Source organism: Zalophus californianus, chromosome 13 (assembly GCF_009762305.2).
Source record: "Zalophus californianus isolate mZalCal1 chromosome 13, mZalCal1.pri.v2, whole genome shotgun sequence".
In the NCBI taxonomy this organism is placed as follows: domain Eukaryota; kingdom Metazoa; phylum Chordata; class Mammalia; order Carnivora; family Otariidae; genus Zalophus; species Zalophus californianus.
In genome coordinates, this window is record NC_045607.1 from 65,369,077 (window position 1) to 65,387,043 (window position 17,967).

At 40.2% G+C, this 17,967-nt stretch overlaps 1 protein-coding gene and 1 pseudogene across 2 annotated transcripts in view; one reads left to right on the forward strand and one right to left on the reverse strand.

Moving 5' to 3' along the window:
• Positions 1–8,170, forward strand: part of SLC35D2 (solute carrier family 35 member D2) — a 50,473-nt gene extending 42,303 nt beyond the window's left edge. For both annotated transcript variants that reach the window (XM_027616623.2, XM_027616624.2), the window contains exons 10-12: positions 5,678–5,756; positions 6,755–6,837; positions 7,509–8,170. In XM_027616623.2, coding sequence (XP_027472424.1) covers positions 5,678–5,756; positions 6,755–6,837; positions 7,509–7,611 — 265 coding nt within the window. In that variant the 3' untranslated portion in view covers positions 7,612–8,170. The remainder of the gene's footprint in view (positions 1–5,677; positions 5,757–6,754; positions 6,838–7,508) is intronic.
• A 3,192-nt stretch (positions 8,171–11,362) lies between these two features.
• Positions 11,363–12,344, reverse strand: LOC113934100 (annotated as a pseudogene).
• Positions 12,345–17,967: the final 5,623 nt, after the last annotated feature.

Here is a 17,967-nt window from a genome sequence, read left to right on the forward strand (position 1 = left end):
AAGCACCTTGGAGCAGGAGTTCTGTTCCAGGGATTTCTATGTGAGCATGTCCGTCTCTTGGGGATCTATAAACCCAAGCATGCTGCTGGTATCTGTTGTCTGAATGTGAATCCATGTATGTGTTATTATTTTTCAAGCATACATAGGTGATATCTGATTTAAAAATGCAGAATGGCAAGAAGCTACTATTAAATATCTTTGCATTTTATTAATCCACAGATGCTAAAATCAAAACTACTGTCATGCAGAGGTGGACATTTTTAATGTTAAAAATGGTATGGTTTCCTTTGTACTGAGTTAATGGAGGTTCTTTTAGTTTAGAACCTTGGTCGTCTTAGCCAGAGGACTACATAGGTGCCTATTTGCATATAGAAATAGATTGCTTCTTAGAAAATTGTAATACACTACTTTGATCCTTGTGGTTTTATATTTACCCTCTCTGGCGACACCTAGTGGTTATACTAAGAAGTGCTGCCTTTTTGTCTAGAGGCCCTCCTTAGGACAGTGGCTATTTCAGACACCCCCAGGCCTCAGAGAGGGGGGCTTCTCCTGTCCTCAGCCCAGCTGGTGAGTGTGTGTCCTACTTGCCCACACTCATGGTGGATGGATCCAAGGTATCAGCCAATTCTGAATGCAGGTGGAGGTGGTTTCACTAAAAGGTGGGTTGGAGAAAACGTTGCATGATTGGAACCCTGGACTAGGAATTTTTAAACAAGAATAAAAATAATATCCATGATTGCCTTGGGTTTAAGGCTACATTCATTTAGGAAGTCTGCAGGAAACTTTTCTATGTCTGCTAAGTTGGGTTAGACCCCTCCCCTGTGCTGTAATCTCTAGTATTTTATTAGACTCACCTCCTCCGCGGCCGATGCTGTGGGTTATCTACTCTTACTATCTGGGCCAAACAGAGTAGGCACTCAGTAACATCACGTTGAGTTTTTTAATCTTTTTATTTTATGCATGAATAGGATTATTTATAGTTCCTGGGGCTCTGAATTCATGTTGAATTTATTAAAATTATAAACATTAAAAACCTTAGATTTTTTTTTAAGGCTTTAGGTTCAATTTATAAATACTGTTGCTCTATTTATAAAGCTAGTAATTTTTGTACTAACATAACATTTAATTATTTGATTAGTGGCTTATTAACTCAAGGTTAGCTGATTAAAATCTCCTAAACACTTTACTGTAAGTTGGTTTCTTTTACCACTCAGTGGATTAAAAAAAAAATTTAAGCTTTTTAAACTGCATTTACAGATTGATTCACCTGATTTTTCTCCAGCTACTCCAAGCCCTAGTGAGGCTCTCTGCAAAGCTTATGAGCCAGGTTGCTTCACACACCAAAGCAATTCTTTGCAATTTAGTAAACCAAACTTAGAAATGTGGTAAATCAGCTTCCTTTAAACATCAAATACTGTGTTCAGACTGACATGGATTTTCTTACTTCTTACAAATGAAAATTGCAAGTCTAATCCCATTGCACATTTCAGTTTCAAACCACAGAGGCCAAGATGTTGGGTCCTCTAACTTGTCAAATGGTTGTGATTACTTTAATAACAGAGATGCGTGTTATTCTGAAGATTACAGAATTTAAGTTTATAATTGCTTTTATTCCTTAACATAAAAGCGTGGTGTGCTTGATTGCTAAGATTTTTTCTTTACCATCCCTGGTAAGAAACATACTCAGGCTGAAAGTGGTTACTGTGTTGATTTGTGATCTGGATTCTCTTATTAATAGAGATTCTGGCCTGGACCAGGGCCTGGGCACTGAATTTCTGCAGGAAGAGACTAACACACAGGGACGCGGGCAGAGCTCTTTCTTAAGAGTCTGATTCCCTCTGTTCTGCCCATGGGGGATCCAGGCTTATGCCTCCTAACTGGGATTTAGCTTTAAAATCCAACACACCTTATGATCTCTCTGTATCTTTTTGGGTGGATAGAATTTTGCACCCCGCTTAGATTGCAGCTAATTTTCTTCACTTCTTGATTGGAATGAACATATTTCTTCTGATTGGATTCTGTATTCTCTCTCTCTCTCTCTCTCTCTCTCTATGTATATATATATATATATATTTTTTTTTTTTTGGACTGGTGCTTGGTCACAATTCTGTAGTCATTTTCTTAACAGTAAGTGTCAATATAGTGAATTAACTGGTCATAGGGCATAGATAGGGGTGTTGTTGGTATGTGGAATCCATTAATTTCTTTCTCCTTTCCTTTCTCTTTAATCCCCAGCACCTATTTCATCCATCCCCACACCCACCTCCCCTCTGGTCACCATCAGTTTGTTCTCTTTTGTTAAGAGGCTGTTTCTTGGTTTGTTTCTCCCTTTTCCCCCCTTTGCTCACTTGTTTTGTTTTTTAAATTCCACATATGAGTGAGATAAAATGGTATTTGTCTTTCTCTAACTGACTTATTTCACTTGGCATTATAGAGTATAATACTCTATATATATACTCTATAGCTCCATTCATGTTGTTGCAAATGGCAAGATTTCATTCATTTTTATGGCTTTGTAATATTACATTGTGCATATACACCACCTCTTCTTTATCTGTTTATCAGTGGTTGGACCCTTGGGCTGCTTCCATAGTTTGGCTATTGTAAATAATGCTTCTGTAAACATAGGGGTGCATGTATCCCTTTGAATTAGTGTTTCTATATTTGATGGGTACATACCCAGTAGTTTGATTATTGGATCATAGGGTGGTTCTATTTTTAACTTTGTCAGGAACCTCCATACTGTTTTCCACAGTGGCTGTACCAGTTTGCATTCCCACCCATAGTGCACGAGTATTTCTTTTCCTCCACATCCTTGTCAACACTTGTTGTATCTTGTGTTTTGGATTTTAGCCATTCTGTCCGCTCATGTGGTTTTGATTTGCATTTCCCTGATGCCGAGTGATGTTGAGCATCTTTTCATGTATCCATTGGCCATCTGGATGTCTTCTTTGGAGAAAAGTCTGTTCATGTTTTCTGCCCATTTTTTAAATTGGATTATTTGCTTTTTGGGTGTTGAGTTTTGTAAGTTCTCTATAGATTTTGGAGACTAACCCTTGATCAGATCTATCATTTGCAAATACCTTCTCCCATTCAGTAGGTTGCCTTTTAGTTTTGTTGATTATTTCCTTTGCTGTGCAGAAGCTTTTAATTTTGATGTAGTCCCAATAGTTTATTTTTGCTTTTATTTCCCTTGTCTCAGGAGACCTATCTGGAAAGATGTGGTTATGGCCAATGTCAAAGAAATTACTGCTTGTGTTCTCTTCTAGGATTTTTATGGTTTCAAGTCTCACATTTAGGTCCTTAATTCATCTTGAATATTAATGTGTATGGTGAAAGAAAATGGTCCAGTTTCATTCTTTTGCACATTGCTGTCTATTTTTCCCAGCACCATTTGTTGAAGAGACTGTCTTTCCCATTGAATATTCTTGCCTCCTTTATCAACAATTAATTGACCATATAATTGTGGGTTTATTTCTGGGTTTTCTATTGTTTATTGGTCTATATGTCTATTTTTGTGCCAGTACCATACTGTTTTGATTACTACAGCTTGGTAATTATAATCTGAAGTCTAGAATTGTGATACCTCCAGCTTTATAGGATTGCTTTGGCTATTTGGAGTCTTTTGTGGTCCCATACAAATTTTAGGATTGTTTGTTCTAGTTCTGTCAAAAATGCTGTTGGTATTTTTATAGGGATTACATTAAATATGTAGATTGCTTTGTATGGACATTTTTTATTTTATTTATTTATATTATTTTTTTATTATGTTCAGTTAGCCAGCATATAGTGTATGGATATTTTAACATTTGTTCTTCCAGTGCATGAGCATGGAATGTCTTTCCATTTCTTTGTGTCATCTTCAATTTTTTTTTTTTATTGTTTTCTGAGTACAGGTCTTTCACCTCTTTGGTTAAGTTAATTCTTATGTATCTTATTATTTTCGGTGCAGTTGTGTAAATGGGGTTGTTGTAATTTCTCTTTCTGCTCCTTCATTATTAGTGTATAGGAATGCAACAGATAGTTCTGTATGTTGATCTTGTATCCTGCAGCTTTACTGAATTCACTTATCAGTCCTAGCAGTTTTTTGGTGAAGTCTTTCAAGTCTTCTATATATAGTATCATGTCATCTGCAAATAGTGAAAGTCTGACTTCTTCCTTATCAACTTGGACGCCTTTTCTTTTTGTTGTCTGATTGCTGTGGAATCCATTAATTTCAGTCTCTTTTGTCCAAAGCCTGCAGTCCCTCGCTGATTTTCCCTTCTAACCACCAGGGGTTCTCAGCTGCCTGCCTGGTAGTGTCACATCTGTGGAGCTTTGCTGCTGCCCACAGCCAAGGGCCCCATCTCAAACCCAATGAGGGAGAACTTCTGTCAGGCATCATGTGTTAAAAATATGCCCGGTGATTCTTTTTTTTTTTTTTAAGATTTTATTTATTTATTAGAGCATGAGTGGGGTGAAGGGCAGAGGGAGAAGCAGACTCCCCACTGAGCAGGGAGCCCGATGTGGGGCTCGATCCCGGGACTCCAGGATCATGACCTGAGCCGAAGGCAGTCGCTTAACCAACTGAGCCACCCAGCTACCCCAAAAATGTGCCCGGTGTTTCTGATGCACACAGAGGATTAAAGACCACTGTAGCTCTAAAAAGATTTCAGACCATTAAATAAAAATCTCCCCATCCTTACTCCCTTTACATGGAAACATAATGGGAAATGCACAGACAGAACAAACTTCCTAAGGTAGGAAGTTTGGCTAATGCTCGATTGGACCATTTTCCTGCAGAAAGTTGGAGTTATAAAGATGTTTTAAGATGTAGGTTATAAAATCTTTATGGGATGTTTTTCTTTTTTATTTGTTTAAAGTACTTGTGGGTGGGTCATGCACAGACCCTTCTTTTTTTTAAATTTTTTTTAACTTTTTTATTGTTATGTTAATCACCATATATTACATCATTTGTTTTGGTGTAGTGTTCCATGATTCATTGTTTGTTCATAACACCCAGTGCTCCATGCAGAATGTGCCCTCTTTAATACCCATCACCAGGCTAACCCATCCCCCTACCCTCCTCCCCTCTAGAACCCTCAGTTTGTTTTTCAGAGTCCATCATCTCTCCTGGTTCGTCTCCCCCTCTGACTTACTCCCCTTCATTCTTCCTCTCCTGCTATCTTCTTCTTTTTCTTTTTTCTTAAAATATGTTGCGTTATTTGTTTCAGAAGTACAGATCTGTGATTCAACAGTCTTGCACAATTCACAGCGCTCACCGTAGCACATACCCTCCCCAATGTCTATCACCCAGCCACCCCATCCCTCCCACCCCCCACCACTCCAGCAACCCTCAGTTTGTTCCTGAGATTAAGAATTCCTCATATCAGTGAGGTCATATGATACATGTCTTTCGCTGATTGACTTATTTCACTAAGCATAACACCCTCCAGTTCCATCCACGTCGTTGCAAATGGCAAGATCTCATTCCTTTTGATGGCTGCATAATATTCCATTGTGTATATATACCACATCTTCTTTATCCATTCATCTGTCGATGGACATCTTGGCTCTTTCCACAGTTTGGCTATTGTGGACATTGCTGCTATAAACATTGGGATGCACAGACCCTTCTTAATCTGTTATACCCGGCACAGTCAGGCACACATCCAAGTGTTTCCTTCCTTTGCCCCAGGTTTCTGTTGATGTACTCCACAGTTTTGTGCAGCTATTACAATTCAGCCCTCACAACAGCAGTGGTTGGAGCCATCAAGGTAAGTGGGTGAAGCCTTGGGAAATGGGGAATTGGCAGTGAATCCAGTCTTCACGGGAGAAGCAGAGTTCGATTTTATTGTTGTAACGGGTGGTATAGGAAGCATGGAGGCTTGTGACCTTTTCAGCTGTACCTGAGTGATCTCTTCTTAGATCTTCTCAACCCCAATCCATGAAACCGAGGGAGGGCTTGCTAATTTAAACAAGGAGAGACAAATTATGACCTTTAATTTGGGGGCAGTAGGAGGGGATGGTCTGGGAAAATGAAGTAAAAAAAGCAGAAAAATATTCCAAATTTTGCACTCACAAGATACCTTGTTCAGTACCTTGTTTGTACACCTTGGTTTTCTGGGAGAACCCGTTGACTAAGAAATGGAATCCTTGTGAAGAACTGTTTTTAATTTAGATATATGCTCAGTTATAAGGTACTAAACTCATGGATTGTGTGTAGATATGTTTTGTGTCTGTGCGTTTGAACACACACAACAATGGAGAGGAGTCTGGGGTGTTCCGTGCTCTGTCCCTTGCGTTGTTTTTCCAATCACACAAATAGAGTGAGTGAGGAAGACTGCCTGCTCTAACAGGAGGCTTGTCTGTTGGCTACGCAGACCCTCCTAGAATACACAGGGCAGGGCACTGCTTGGAATTTGCTGGATGTCTAATCCATGTAAATTTAGGGTCAGTATGATTAAAATTCACTACCCAGTGGTGGTAGAGAGCTGGGATCTGGAAAGCTGATTACAACTCAACTCTTACAACTTTTTTCCTGTGTGTTAGCTGTAAGGGGCATGAATGATGTAGTGTTCTGTAATTACCATGCCATATAAAGCCACATGTAACGGTTTTTTATTCATTCATTCAACATTCTGTGAACAGCTACTGTGTACAAGTCTTTGGGCAAAGTAACTAAAATATTTAGTTTCAGATTTTACCATATATATATATTTTCCCCCTAAATCCTTCCCTTTTAAAAAGACTAATCCTCTTTCTTTTTCTGCAGAATGTTTCCATTGCCTACATTGGAATGTTAGTTGGTGGAGACTACATTTTCTCTGTGTTAAACTTTGTAGGGTTAAATATTTGGTAAGTGGGATTTCTAAATGAACTGATTTTAGTAAAATATGAATTTTAAAAAGTGTGATTAATCTGTTACAAGTGAAAGAACGGGAGGTATTTTGACATTTTAGTTTCTAAGATAATTTTACTTAAATCACTCAGTTCATCTGTTTTTATGACATGCTCCGTGGATCATGGGGATGTGTATGATGAAAATTCAAGGGGCTGAGATCTGAGTTTATTTTGTGTGTCTTTCTCACCAAAAAAAAAAAAAAAAAGGTTCCTAAGTTGTTTGCCTTCATTTTGCGAAGTGGGCCTTACTGACGTCCTGCTCCGTCAAAGCACCATACATTCAGGATATTGGGAGGAGGGGCTGAGATACTTTTGAAAGGCATTTTGGGGTCCTAGACACGGGACACTGTCTTAGGATAATAGTATAGTTTATTCAATAATAAACAAATATTTATTTTCTCTCCAAAGTTTTGTATTGAATTTGATCTATTCTTTTTCTGCCCCAAAAGATTTCTAAATAAGGGGGTAATTCTCATCAAGTAATCCACAAGCTAAGAGAAAAACAGGGGTCTCGATCACTCCCTTCAAATTAAGCTGGCTAGATCTATAAAGATATATATTTTATACAGACCTGGTGGTACTACCTATGAGTTTATTTATTTTCACTTTTTTTTCCCTCCTTTCAGCATGGCAGGGGGCTTGAGATACTCCTTTTTAACTCTGAGTGGCCAATTAAACCCTAAACAACCTGTGGATGAAGAAAACATTCCTCTGGATTTGAAGAGTTAGAATCTGAGGCAGGATTGCAGACTGGGAACATGGGGGTGGGGGGCACTCCCCGCTGTAGGAATGTGAAGCCAGACGTTCTGGTCACCGACAACACTCAGCCCCCTGGTTAAAGCACAACAGGAATGTCTGCCAACTGCGAAGAGAACCTACCTCACACGTTACTGCACAGTGAGCCATCCTCAGCCCCGAGAAGCGTATTTGGGCAAAGCCTTACCATCTGAAAGTGAATCTTTCAGAGGAGACCATTGATTAAAGGGATGGTAACCGAGTGCGGGCAGAGCACTGACCGTTTGGTCACCCAGCCACATCTCTGAGCTTTGTTTGCCAGTACCAGGTGCGTTTAAGAGGATGGAAACGGCTGATGGTGTGAGAGTGATTATCATCAGCACCTTGGCCTTCAAGGATCCCAGCCAAAGCGAAGCGCCAGTGAGAACAATTTTCTTTTCCAATTTAAACAAACATGTCTTTATTTTAATAAAATTAGCCAATTTGGGTGCCTGGGTGGTGCAGTTGGTTGAGCCACTGCCTTCGGCTCCGGTCATGATCCCGGAGTCCTGGGATTGAGTCCCGCATCAGGCTCCCTGCTCAGCGGGGAGTCTGCTTCTCCCTCTGACCCTCTTCCCTCTTGTGCTCTCATTCTCTCTCTCTCAAATAAATAAATAAAATCTTTAAAATAAAATAAAATAAAATTAGCCAATTAACTGTAAGTTATTTGTTAGCTCTGATTTGATCATATATGTTGGTATCTTTTCCCAATCATCAAAGTAAAATAAATAATTTATATGCAGGTCTCATACTGTGATATTATTGTAGATAGGCAGAAAGACTCTGTCTGAAGGGTGATATTCCTTTTAAGGCTCATGCTGGAAAATATTACAAAATAACTCAATTGGGAAAAAACCTCCATGTGCCCTATTCACATTTAAGTAGCTCATATTTTTCTCCTCATATCCCCAGGTTTGTTCAGGGGGTTTTTGAAATTCAGATCACTTGGATTTTAACCAAAGGTACATTTTTTCATAGGCTCATCTGACCTCCCAGAACTCATTCCCTGTGTGGGAATGAGCCCTGAATGGATGAACATTATTATTTTCATTTCCATCAAGAAATGGGCTGGTGTACCTGGCTGGCTCAGTTGGAAGAGCACGCGACTCTTGAACTCCTGAGTTCAAGCCCCACGTTGGGTGTGGAGCCTACTTAAAGTAAAGCAGTGGGCCATCCCTGTTGGGGCTGTGGTGCAGGGTGAGGCCCCAGTCTGGGAGACAGGAGCCCTTCTAATCCCACCTCCACCTCTAACCACCTGACACACTCACAGGTTACCTTGCCATTGTGGCCTCCATTGTTTTAATCTTAAAGTTGAACTGGATCTCCAAATCCTTGCTAGGTCTCACTTTCTAAGTTTCTAGAAGCTGAGCCAGATGTGGGACAGAGCAGCTAATGAAGGAATGATTATATTGATGCATTGTTTCAAATTACCTTTTAAAAAAATTTAGTTTTGGGGCACCTGGGTGGCTCAGTCGGTTAAGCGGCTGCCTTCGGCTCAGGTCATGATCCCGGGGTCCTGGGATCCAGCTCCATGTCTGGCTCCATGCTCAGCAGAGAGCCTGCTTCTCCCTCTCCCTCTGCCTGCCACTCTGCCTACTTGTGCTCTATATCTCTCTGTCAAATAAGTAAATAAAATCTTTTTTTAAAAAATTTAGTTTTAATTGTAAAACACACAGAACATAAAATTTACTATCTTAACCATTTCTAAGTATATAGTTCCATAGTGTTGAGTATATTCAGATTGTGGTGCAAGCAATCTCTAGAACACTTTCATTTTGCAAAAGAAACTCTGCACCCATGAAACAGCCCCTGGCAGCCATCGTTTTAGTGTCTGTCTCTATGCATATGACTACTCTAGATATCTAAGTGCGATTGTACAGCGTTTGTCCTTCTGTGCCTGCCTGCCTTAGGGTAATGTCCTCAAGGTTCATCCTTGTAGCAGATGTTAGAATTTTCTTCCTTTTGAAGGCTGAATAATATTTCATCATATGGATGGATATACCACATTCGGCTTATCCATTCATCTGTCAATGGACAGTTGGCTATTTATGAATAATTCTGCTATAAGCATGGTGTACAGATGTGTGTACAGACCCTGTTTTTAATTCTTTTGGATATTAAAATTTATTTCCTCTATATACAGAACACTTCTGACATCAAATGTGTGGGTTTTTTTTTGTTTTGTTTTGTTTTTAATCTCATATCAAGGAATTCTCTCTGGACACCAACCAGGTGTCCTACAATTCAATTCTAACTGCCTGGAGCTATAGAGCAGACCCCGCAGGTGAGGGACTCAGTCCCCTAAGACTTCCCCCACTTTAGATGCCAATCCCACATCCTGTGCTTCTGACCAACTGGCCATGAAATCAGGGGTTTGTACACCCCCCTCCCTCAGGTTGGATAATTTGCTGGAATGGCTCACAGAACTCAGGGAAAGTGCTTGACTCTCTATTACTGGTTTCTTATAAAGAATACAGCTCTGGAACAGCCAGGAAGAAGAGATGCATAGGAAGCGGTGTGTGGGAAGGAGCTTGGAGCTTCCATGCCCTCTCTGGGTGCACCACCCTCTCACACATCATTGATGTATTCGCCAGCCTGGAGCTCTCCAAGCCCCATAGTCCGGGCACCCTTACTCTTTCCTATAGCAGCCGCACCATTTTACATTCGTGCAAGGGTTCCAGTTTCTCCACATCTTGTCTGACTTGTTATTTTCTGAGTGGTTGTTTGTTTTGTTTTGTTTTGCTTTGCTTTTGTAGTAGCCATTCTGATGGGTGTGAGGTTATTATCTCATTGGAGTTTTGATTGTATTTCCCTAGTTTTTAGTGATGTTGGACATTTTTTATGTGCTTGTTGGCCATTTATATGTCTTTGGAGACGTGGCTTTCTAAATCCTTTGCCCATTTTTGAATTGGGTTGTGTGTTTTGTTGTTGCGTCATTGGGGGGTTCCTATTTAATTTTTTTTCTTCTACAATCACCCTGAATACTTCCTTACATGACCCTGTCTTTTTTACCTTTCTGTGGCGACTTCTCCTGCTTCCATGTGTGGCCAGCAGAGGGCGCGCAAAGAGCAGCCCGGAAGCATTTGCAGTTTCTAGACGATCCCTAAAGACCCAGTTTCCCGCGCTGTGGCGGTGGTGGGAGCTCCAATCTGGTTTTCGAATTAAGATTAGTTGAGGAAGCTGGGTGCGGACAGGTGGTACGAAAGGGATTCATGAGCCTCAAGGAGGCTAAAGAGGAAATGTAGCCTAATGCCCCAGGTCTCCAAATTTCTTTTATTCTTACTAAATTAAGATGTTGCAAAAGCCATTTTACAATGGATGGGACCAAGAAAATTAATTTAATATCCTTGATACTTTGCTTACTTCTGGCTATTGTACTACAAATAATAGCGACACCATTTGTTAACTTGGACTTTTCCCTGCTGTGTTAATATTTTTCCTGCATATTAAATGTATCGCAAGTACAGGGACACTGGAGTTTCGGACAGCTGAGTTTGCTTAAAGAATAGAACCTAGTTTAGAGAAGAGTTATATATATTCTGTATATATACATATACACACATTTCTATTTCTATTTCTATATAGTATCTAAGCCCTCAGGAAAATGGTGGTTACATATGTCAATTTCAGACTTCAGTTACTTTTTTTTTTTTTTGCACAATCATTTGAGTTTAGTTTTCTCCTTTCTTTTCAACTTCATTGTTTTTCAGCTACAAAATAAGCTTAAAACCACAGGTTTGAGTGTACCCTCTGTGAGCGTACATGGGTTTGTCTCAGCCCTGGGGGAACATCTGGTCACAAAGCACTCTGATGCTGGAGACCCCGGACAGCTCACCGTCTGCCAGGAGTAACCGGGCACCGGGCAGCGCCGGCCGCAGACGTTGCCTAGACAAGCTGTGCTAGCGATCGAAGAAGAGCAAGGAGAAGGTGCACATCGCCAGGAAGAAGAGCGCCCACACTCAAGCCGCTCTTCATCGCCCTCCTTGAAATCCTCAGGGACTTCTACGACTAATTGGTGAATGCCATCCATCTCAGCTTCTTGTTGTAAAACCTTCTCTGTGACTATCTGTTAGAGTCTGGAAATTTCAACCACTTTTCCTTTGATTTGCCCTGCTTCATCCAATAGGCTGTTCACTTCACCAATTAGGCACTGATTTTCTTGTCCAAACATTTGTGTTTCTTGCAGGGATAATTCATTTTCCCTTTGCTGTCTCCCCGGGTGCCCGATTCAGGTTGTGCTTTGCTCAGAGTCTTGTTTGGATATTCCTCAGTGAAAGGTTTTTCTTCAGAGACTTTTGAAGGTTTCTGTGAATTTTCTCAGAAGACATGGATTCTCTTGTCTTTGTATTTGGTTCTGGTTCCAACTTAGATAATCTTTTCTCATCACCACTTGCTTAACTCCGGTGGTTCTTTGTCCTGAGTGAAGTTTGCATACTGTTTTAAAGTAACATGCTGTGAAATCTGAAACAGCACTCCTGTTCTTGCTGGAAATGTATCTCTGTGGGCTGGTGTTCTTAGTTGCCTAATGGCTTCTGAGCAGATCCTCACCAATGTCTGAGCGTCCCTGGTCTATCTGATCCACATTCAGGCACAATGTGGCTATAAGCATTCATATAATCTGCACTGTGTTCCAGAAGATAACTTCTCAGTTTGCCAGTGCGTAAAATCTTGTGCGGGACAGAGCACATGGATGGTGACCAGTTGGGTGCAGTAAGGGCTAGGACAGAGTAGGTGTGCAAGGCACCGAGATGGAGGCCACAGGCCTTTTTCTCCCCCAACCTACAACCATCCAATCCATCAAATGAAGACAGCACCTTCCTCCAAGGGTTATTGTAAGAATTAAATGAGATAAGACATGGAGAGTGTTTTGGCATTGCTTTGGCCCCCAGTGACCAACAAAAGTTAGTTTCTGTTGTTAATAATAATATTATTGTTATCATTCTTGTTTCTAATTATGGTGGGAAGAACTCTAAAGAGAGCATCGCTCTACAGAGAAGGCATATTGGAAGGATGACTAGGAATTTATCAGATGGGGACAAGGGTGGAAAAACCACTTCAACTTTAAAGTCTTGGTTACTTGGCCTTATGAATCATTTTTGTTTTCTGTGAATGAATATGTGTACTTGGGGATACCTTTTGGGTGCTGGGGTTTGTCAAGGGTCAGCAACCTAGCCGACCAGTAGCTGCTGCTCTGTGGTAGTTTTCAGGAAACAGGCTCTCAGCAGCTCAGAATCTCTGTTTCCTTTCGGTCATCAGACACTGAAACTTGTGGACAAAGAAAGCACGCCCCTTAGGATGAAGCCAGAAAATCCCAAGCCCTTCCTGGAGATGCTCAGATTCAGGACATTCTGTCTGTGTGCCTTCTGACTTTTTCCTCCACTCCTCTCATGATGAGCCTCAGGTCATAATCTCAGGGTCTTAAGATCAAGCCCCGTGTCAGGCTCCATGCTCAGCATTGAGTATGCTTGAGATTCTCTCTCTCTTTCTGTCTGTCTCTCCCCCAACTCTCTCTCTCTCTCAAATAAATAAATAAATAAAAGGATAGATTCAAGACTTTCCTGAATGAATTTTCTATTGTAAATTTGACTTTGAAGCCATGTAAATGTTTTATACATTTATAAAACAAAGTTAAACCACAGAGAATTAAAAAAGATGCAATCTCTGAAAAAAACGAAAGTGAAAGAAACAAATATATTTACACCTCAGAGGACAAAGTCTATGTGTTAAGAATCAAGATATTCAGTGTCAGAGAAAAATAATCCAAATATAAAATAAAAGATATTAAGTAAAACTCACATAATCCTAACTTTGACTCATGAAGTATATTCACTTAAAAGAGTTCCCCAGTTTTGCCCTAGAAAGGGTTAGAAATAATGACAAACTGGGGTGCCTGGGTGGCTCAGTCATTAAGCATCTGCCTTCAGCTCAGGTCATGGTCTCAGGGTCCTGGGATCGAGCCCCACATCATGCTCCCTGCTCCATGGGAAGCCTGCTTCTCCCTCACCCACTGCCCCTGCTTGTGTTCCCTCTCTTGCTGTGTCTCTGTCAAATAAATAAATAAAATCTTAAAAAAAAATAATGACAAATTTAGTAACAAAGAGTACTCTTGGTGTCTAATCTATAATCTCTAGATGTGGTTTTCCACTAAAAGGAATCAGGCTCCTCTGAGAAAAGGCACATTCTGTGTCTGAAGCAGTTTTTCATTCTGGAAAAACACAGACACTAGCAAAGACTGCTGGGGTCTTGTTGATCTTGTCCAAAAAACCCAGGAGTGAACTTGAAGAGGTCCCATTGGCCAGAGTTGCGCCATGTTGAGCACTGATAAGAATAATAACTACAAAGGATTGAAACAAATAAAAATGTTGAAATCCATGTTTCATAATGATTCTCTCACCAAAAAACCCGCAAAAACAAAAACCAGACAAACCACAGAAAACAACCAACCAGGTCTTTGGTCCATCTTGTAGGATGTAGGATGTAAAGTCTGGTAAATAAAGAGAAAGAATCAAGCACTTACTTCACCTTTTCTGTATTAACTATATTTCAGTGTTCTGTGCAGTCCTGTAGTTTAGGTGTTTTGTTTGTTTTGTTTTGTTTTTTAGAATAAAGGAAGAAAAATGATAGAATTAGAATATCACCATTTTTGCAACTCATAATTAAAGCCTGGATCTAGGCACTGATTACGAGTGATGCTAGTTTCAGAAGAGGAGACAACCAGACATCATGTACCTCCTCTGGGAACACACAGCACCGCCTATGAAGAAGGCTTGCCAGAAAATCAAACCCCGAATCTAATCAAGTTTTTAGGGCAGGAGTTGGCAAACTATGGCCTATAGTCCAAATCCGGCCCACTGACTTTTTGTAAATTAAATTTTATCAGAACACAGTCATTCACATAGTTAACAGTTTTTTGTTTTTTTGCTTGTTTGTTTCTGGTATTCAGAAAAAGAAAAGTGCATTTATCAAGTACTTCTTATAGCCCAAGTATTGATATCTATATTTATATTTATATGTATATATAGAATATTATATAGAGAGAATATATAAAATATATAATCAATATATAATATATAAAATATATTTATGTATAATATAGTCTATATGCATAATACTGTATATATATTTTTCATTTAAAGGTTTTAGTCCTTATTTTATTTTATTTTATTTTTTTAAAGATTTTATTTATTTATTTGACAGAGAGAGACAGTGAGAGAGTGAACACAAGCGGGGGGAGTGGGAGAGGGAGAAGCAGGCTTCCCACTGAGCAGAGAGCCTGATGTGGGGCTCGATCCCAGGACCCTGGGATCATGACCTGAGCTGAAGGCAGATGCTTAATGACTGAGCCACCCAGGTGCCCCTATTTTATTTTATTTTTTTAAAGATTTTATTTACTTATTTATTTATTTAGAGAGAGAGCTCAAGTGGGGGAGGGGCAGAGGGAGAGGGAGAAAAAATCTCAAGAAGACTCCGCTCTGAGCCTGAGGCGGGGATCAATCTCATGACCCCGAGATCATGAACTGACTGAGTCACCCGGGTGCCCCCAGTCCTCATTTTATAGGTGAGCAACCTAGGTCTCAGAGTGATTCTGTAACTTGCTCAGAGAAGGATCTCTGCCAATGGGAAGAGCTGGGAAGTTTTAATAAAAGAAGTATCAACTCAGTTGGTTCTTAAAGGTTTGGTGGAATTTTAATTCCAATTTATTATTTTTAGTTACAAAAGTAATAAATTGTGGAAATTTAAAAAGTATAGAAAAGCACAAAGATACAATTAAAAAAACAAGCCCTTAAATCCACCATCTCAATATAAAAACATTAACATTTTGGTGACTATCCCTACATTTCTTTTTTGCTAATTGTCACATATAAATGTATAATTGGGACTACACTGTTTAGTCACCTGTACTACTATAGATGTTATTTCATTTAAACTTCACAGTAGCTCTGCAAATTAAGAAGTATTAATCCCATTTTATAAGAGTAACTTGAGGGGCATAAAGTTTAGCTTGTCCAAGTCACATGACAGAGCCAAAATGCACATCTGGAACATCTTTCTCAGTCCATGCCTTCCTCCTCACTGCCTCCCAGACCATGAGCTATGCCATGGAGATGGCAGGGCATGGAAAGGAAAGAATCACTGGGAGGGATTGGTTCTAATGTTGGATTTGGTGACTGCTTCTATCTATCAAGGAAAGAGAGAAATTTCCAGAGGACCCTAATTTTTCCAGCCTAGGTAGCTGGGAGAAATGATGCTGACTTCATAATCTGTTTAATGATGCATGTAATTTCTACCAGGCAAAAAGTATTTCCTCAATCCAGACTCACCTCTAACTCAGGACTCTACTAACCATGTGATCCAGTGAGATTTTATAAAATTTGTAATCACCAGTCATTCTGCACTAGGGAGGCCGGGCCCTGTCTGAAAATCTTGGGAGAGTCAGCATAGAGGCTGGAGCGTCTCATTTGTGCAAGCCAAGGCCTACCCACACTGTGCTAAAAATGGTCTCCTCGCTAAGTGGACTTTATTTCTGCCCTAGCAGAAATGGATGGGAACAACAAATTTTTGCTAAAAGAAAAGAAAAAAAATCAAAGCACAAAATATACTTCTCTAGGCAGCATGTTACTGTCTTATATCACTTACATAACAGTGATATTATTTGTTAGAACAGCACAGAGAGTTTTAGGAAAGGCCAGAAATGCTAGCCTGGGATTTGGTCCCCTAGAGTTCCACCACCAAATGAAGGGAAAAAAACATGGGTGTGTAGGAATCAGGAATGTCTCTTCTGATTCCAGCCTCCAGACCTAAGCCATACTCATTCCCATAGACAAGGAAATGTAGCCCTGCAGACAACTGTGGGAGAGGGGCTTTGATACTACTGGGGAGGAAAAGGTTTTCCTTTGCCATTCGAGGTTCTGCTAACTGGACCAAGAGTTAAATTAACATGAGACAGATTAACGAGAGAAAATCAAATTTGGTTCTATATGTATGGGGAAATATAGACACGAGAGTCCAAAGACAGTTAGGCAAAATTAGCTATATATGCCATCCTGAACTAAGGAGAAGGGGGTAGGGGTCTGGGACTTCAAAGGGAAGGAAAGTAATTCACAGAAAGATGAAAGAGAGTAAGTGTTTGGCAAACCAATGTTTGCCAGACCACTCAGAAACAATGGGACATAGAGAGAACTTTGATCAAAACAGCCATGCTAGTTTGTGCTCCTTGTCTACCATACCTAGTTCATATCATGATATAGTTATCTGTGGTGACAGCTCTCCCCTTTCCTTTAGGCAGAGTGCGGAAGGGGAGGTCAAAGTTTCTTCCTGAGTCTTCTGGGCCTTGATTGTTTTCTGCTCAGCATCATCTACCTGCCAAAGTGAACCATCTTGGAGCAGCTGTCCTTGGTCTCTCTCTATAGCACAAAGAAGGAGGAGTGGGCACATATTTACTGGGACCCTTAGGATCTTGGAACCCTTTGGAGGTCTGACAAATTCACCTTTGACCAAGAAAACAAGTGATTCACTGGTCAAAGAGCTCCACTTCAACTACCGGCTGGGCACCTAACATCCACCTCCACCCTCCACATCCCCCAAGCCCAAGAGAATTTGTTTTGTTCCTTTTTTTCTCTCAGATTTTCAAGACCTCACCACTTTCAGGAAATTCACCCTCAGGAAGCTAATTTTTTTTTTTTTTATTAAAGATTTTTTTTTTTTATTTGAGACAGAATGAGAGAGAGAGAGAGAGAGCACATGAGAGGGGGGAGGGTCAGAGGGAGAAGCAGACTCTCTGCCGAGCAGGGAGCCTGATGTGGGACTCGATCCAGGGACTCCTGGATCATGACCTGAGCCGAAGGCAGTCGCTTAACCAACTGAGCCACCCAGGCGCCCAGGAAGCTAATTTTTACGTAATTGTTTGTTTGTTGTGTTTTTTCTTTAGGAAAGCTTGTTCTCCATTTCTGGATGAACTACATCCACAGAAAACCTTAGCTTTGCCATCTTTGACTCTTAAAATTTGGCCACAAAGTCAAATTCCCTTCAGGTCTTTCTAGTGTAAAACTTTCTATAATCCTTTTCCCTAACATATACCACAGATCACTCACATGGAAGCTTTGGAGAGAAGTTCAGGCCCTTACAAATATCCTATAGAGATCCTTCTTCAGGCCTGTTTCTTCTAAATTTCTCCAGCTTCTGATTCCCCTTTGCTTGCTCCTATATATTTTTATCACACTGTTTGCAACTGTTGTGTTCTCTATTATGTATTGGAATAGATAAAACACCTAAAGAAACATTTGATAATGGGGTGATTGTGAATGAATCCCA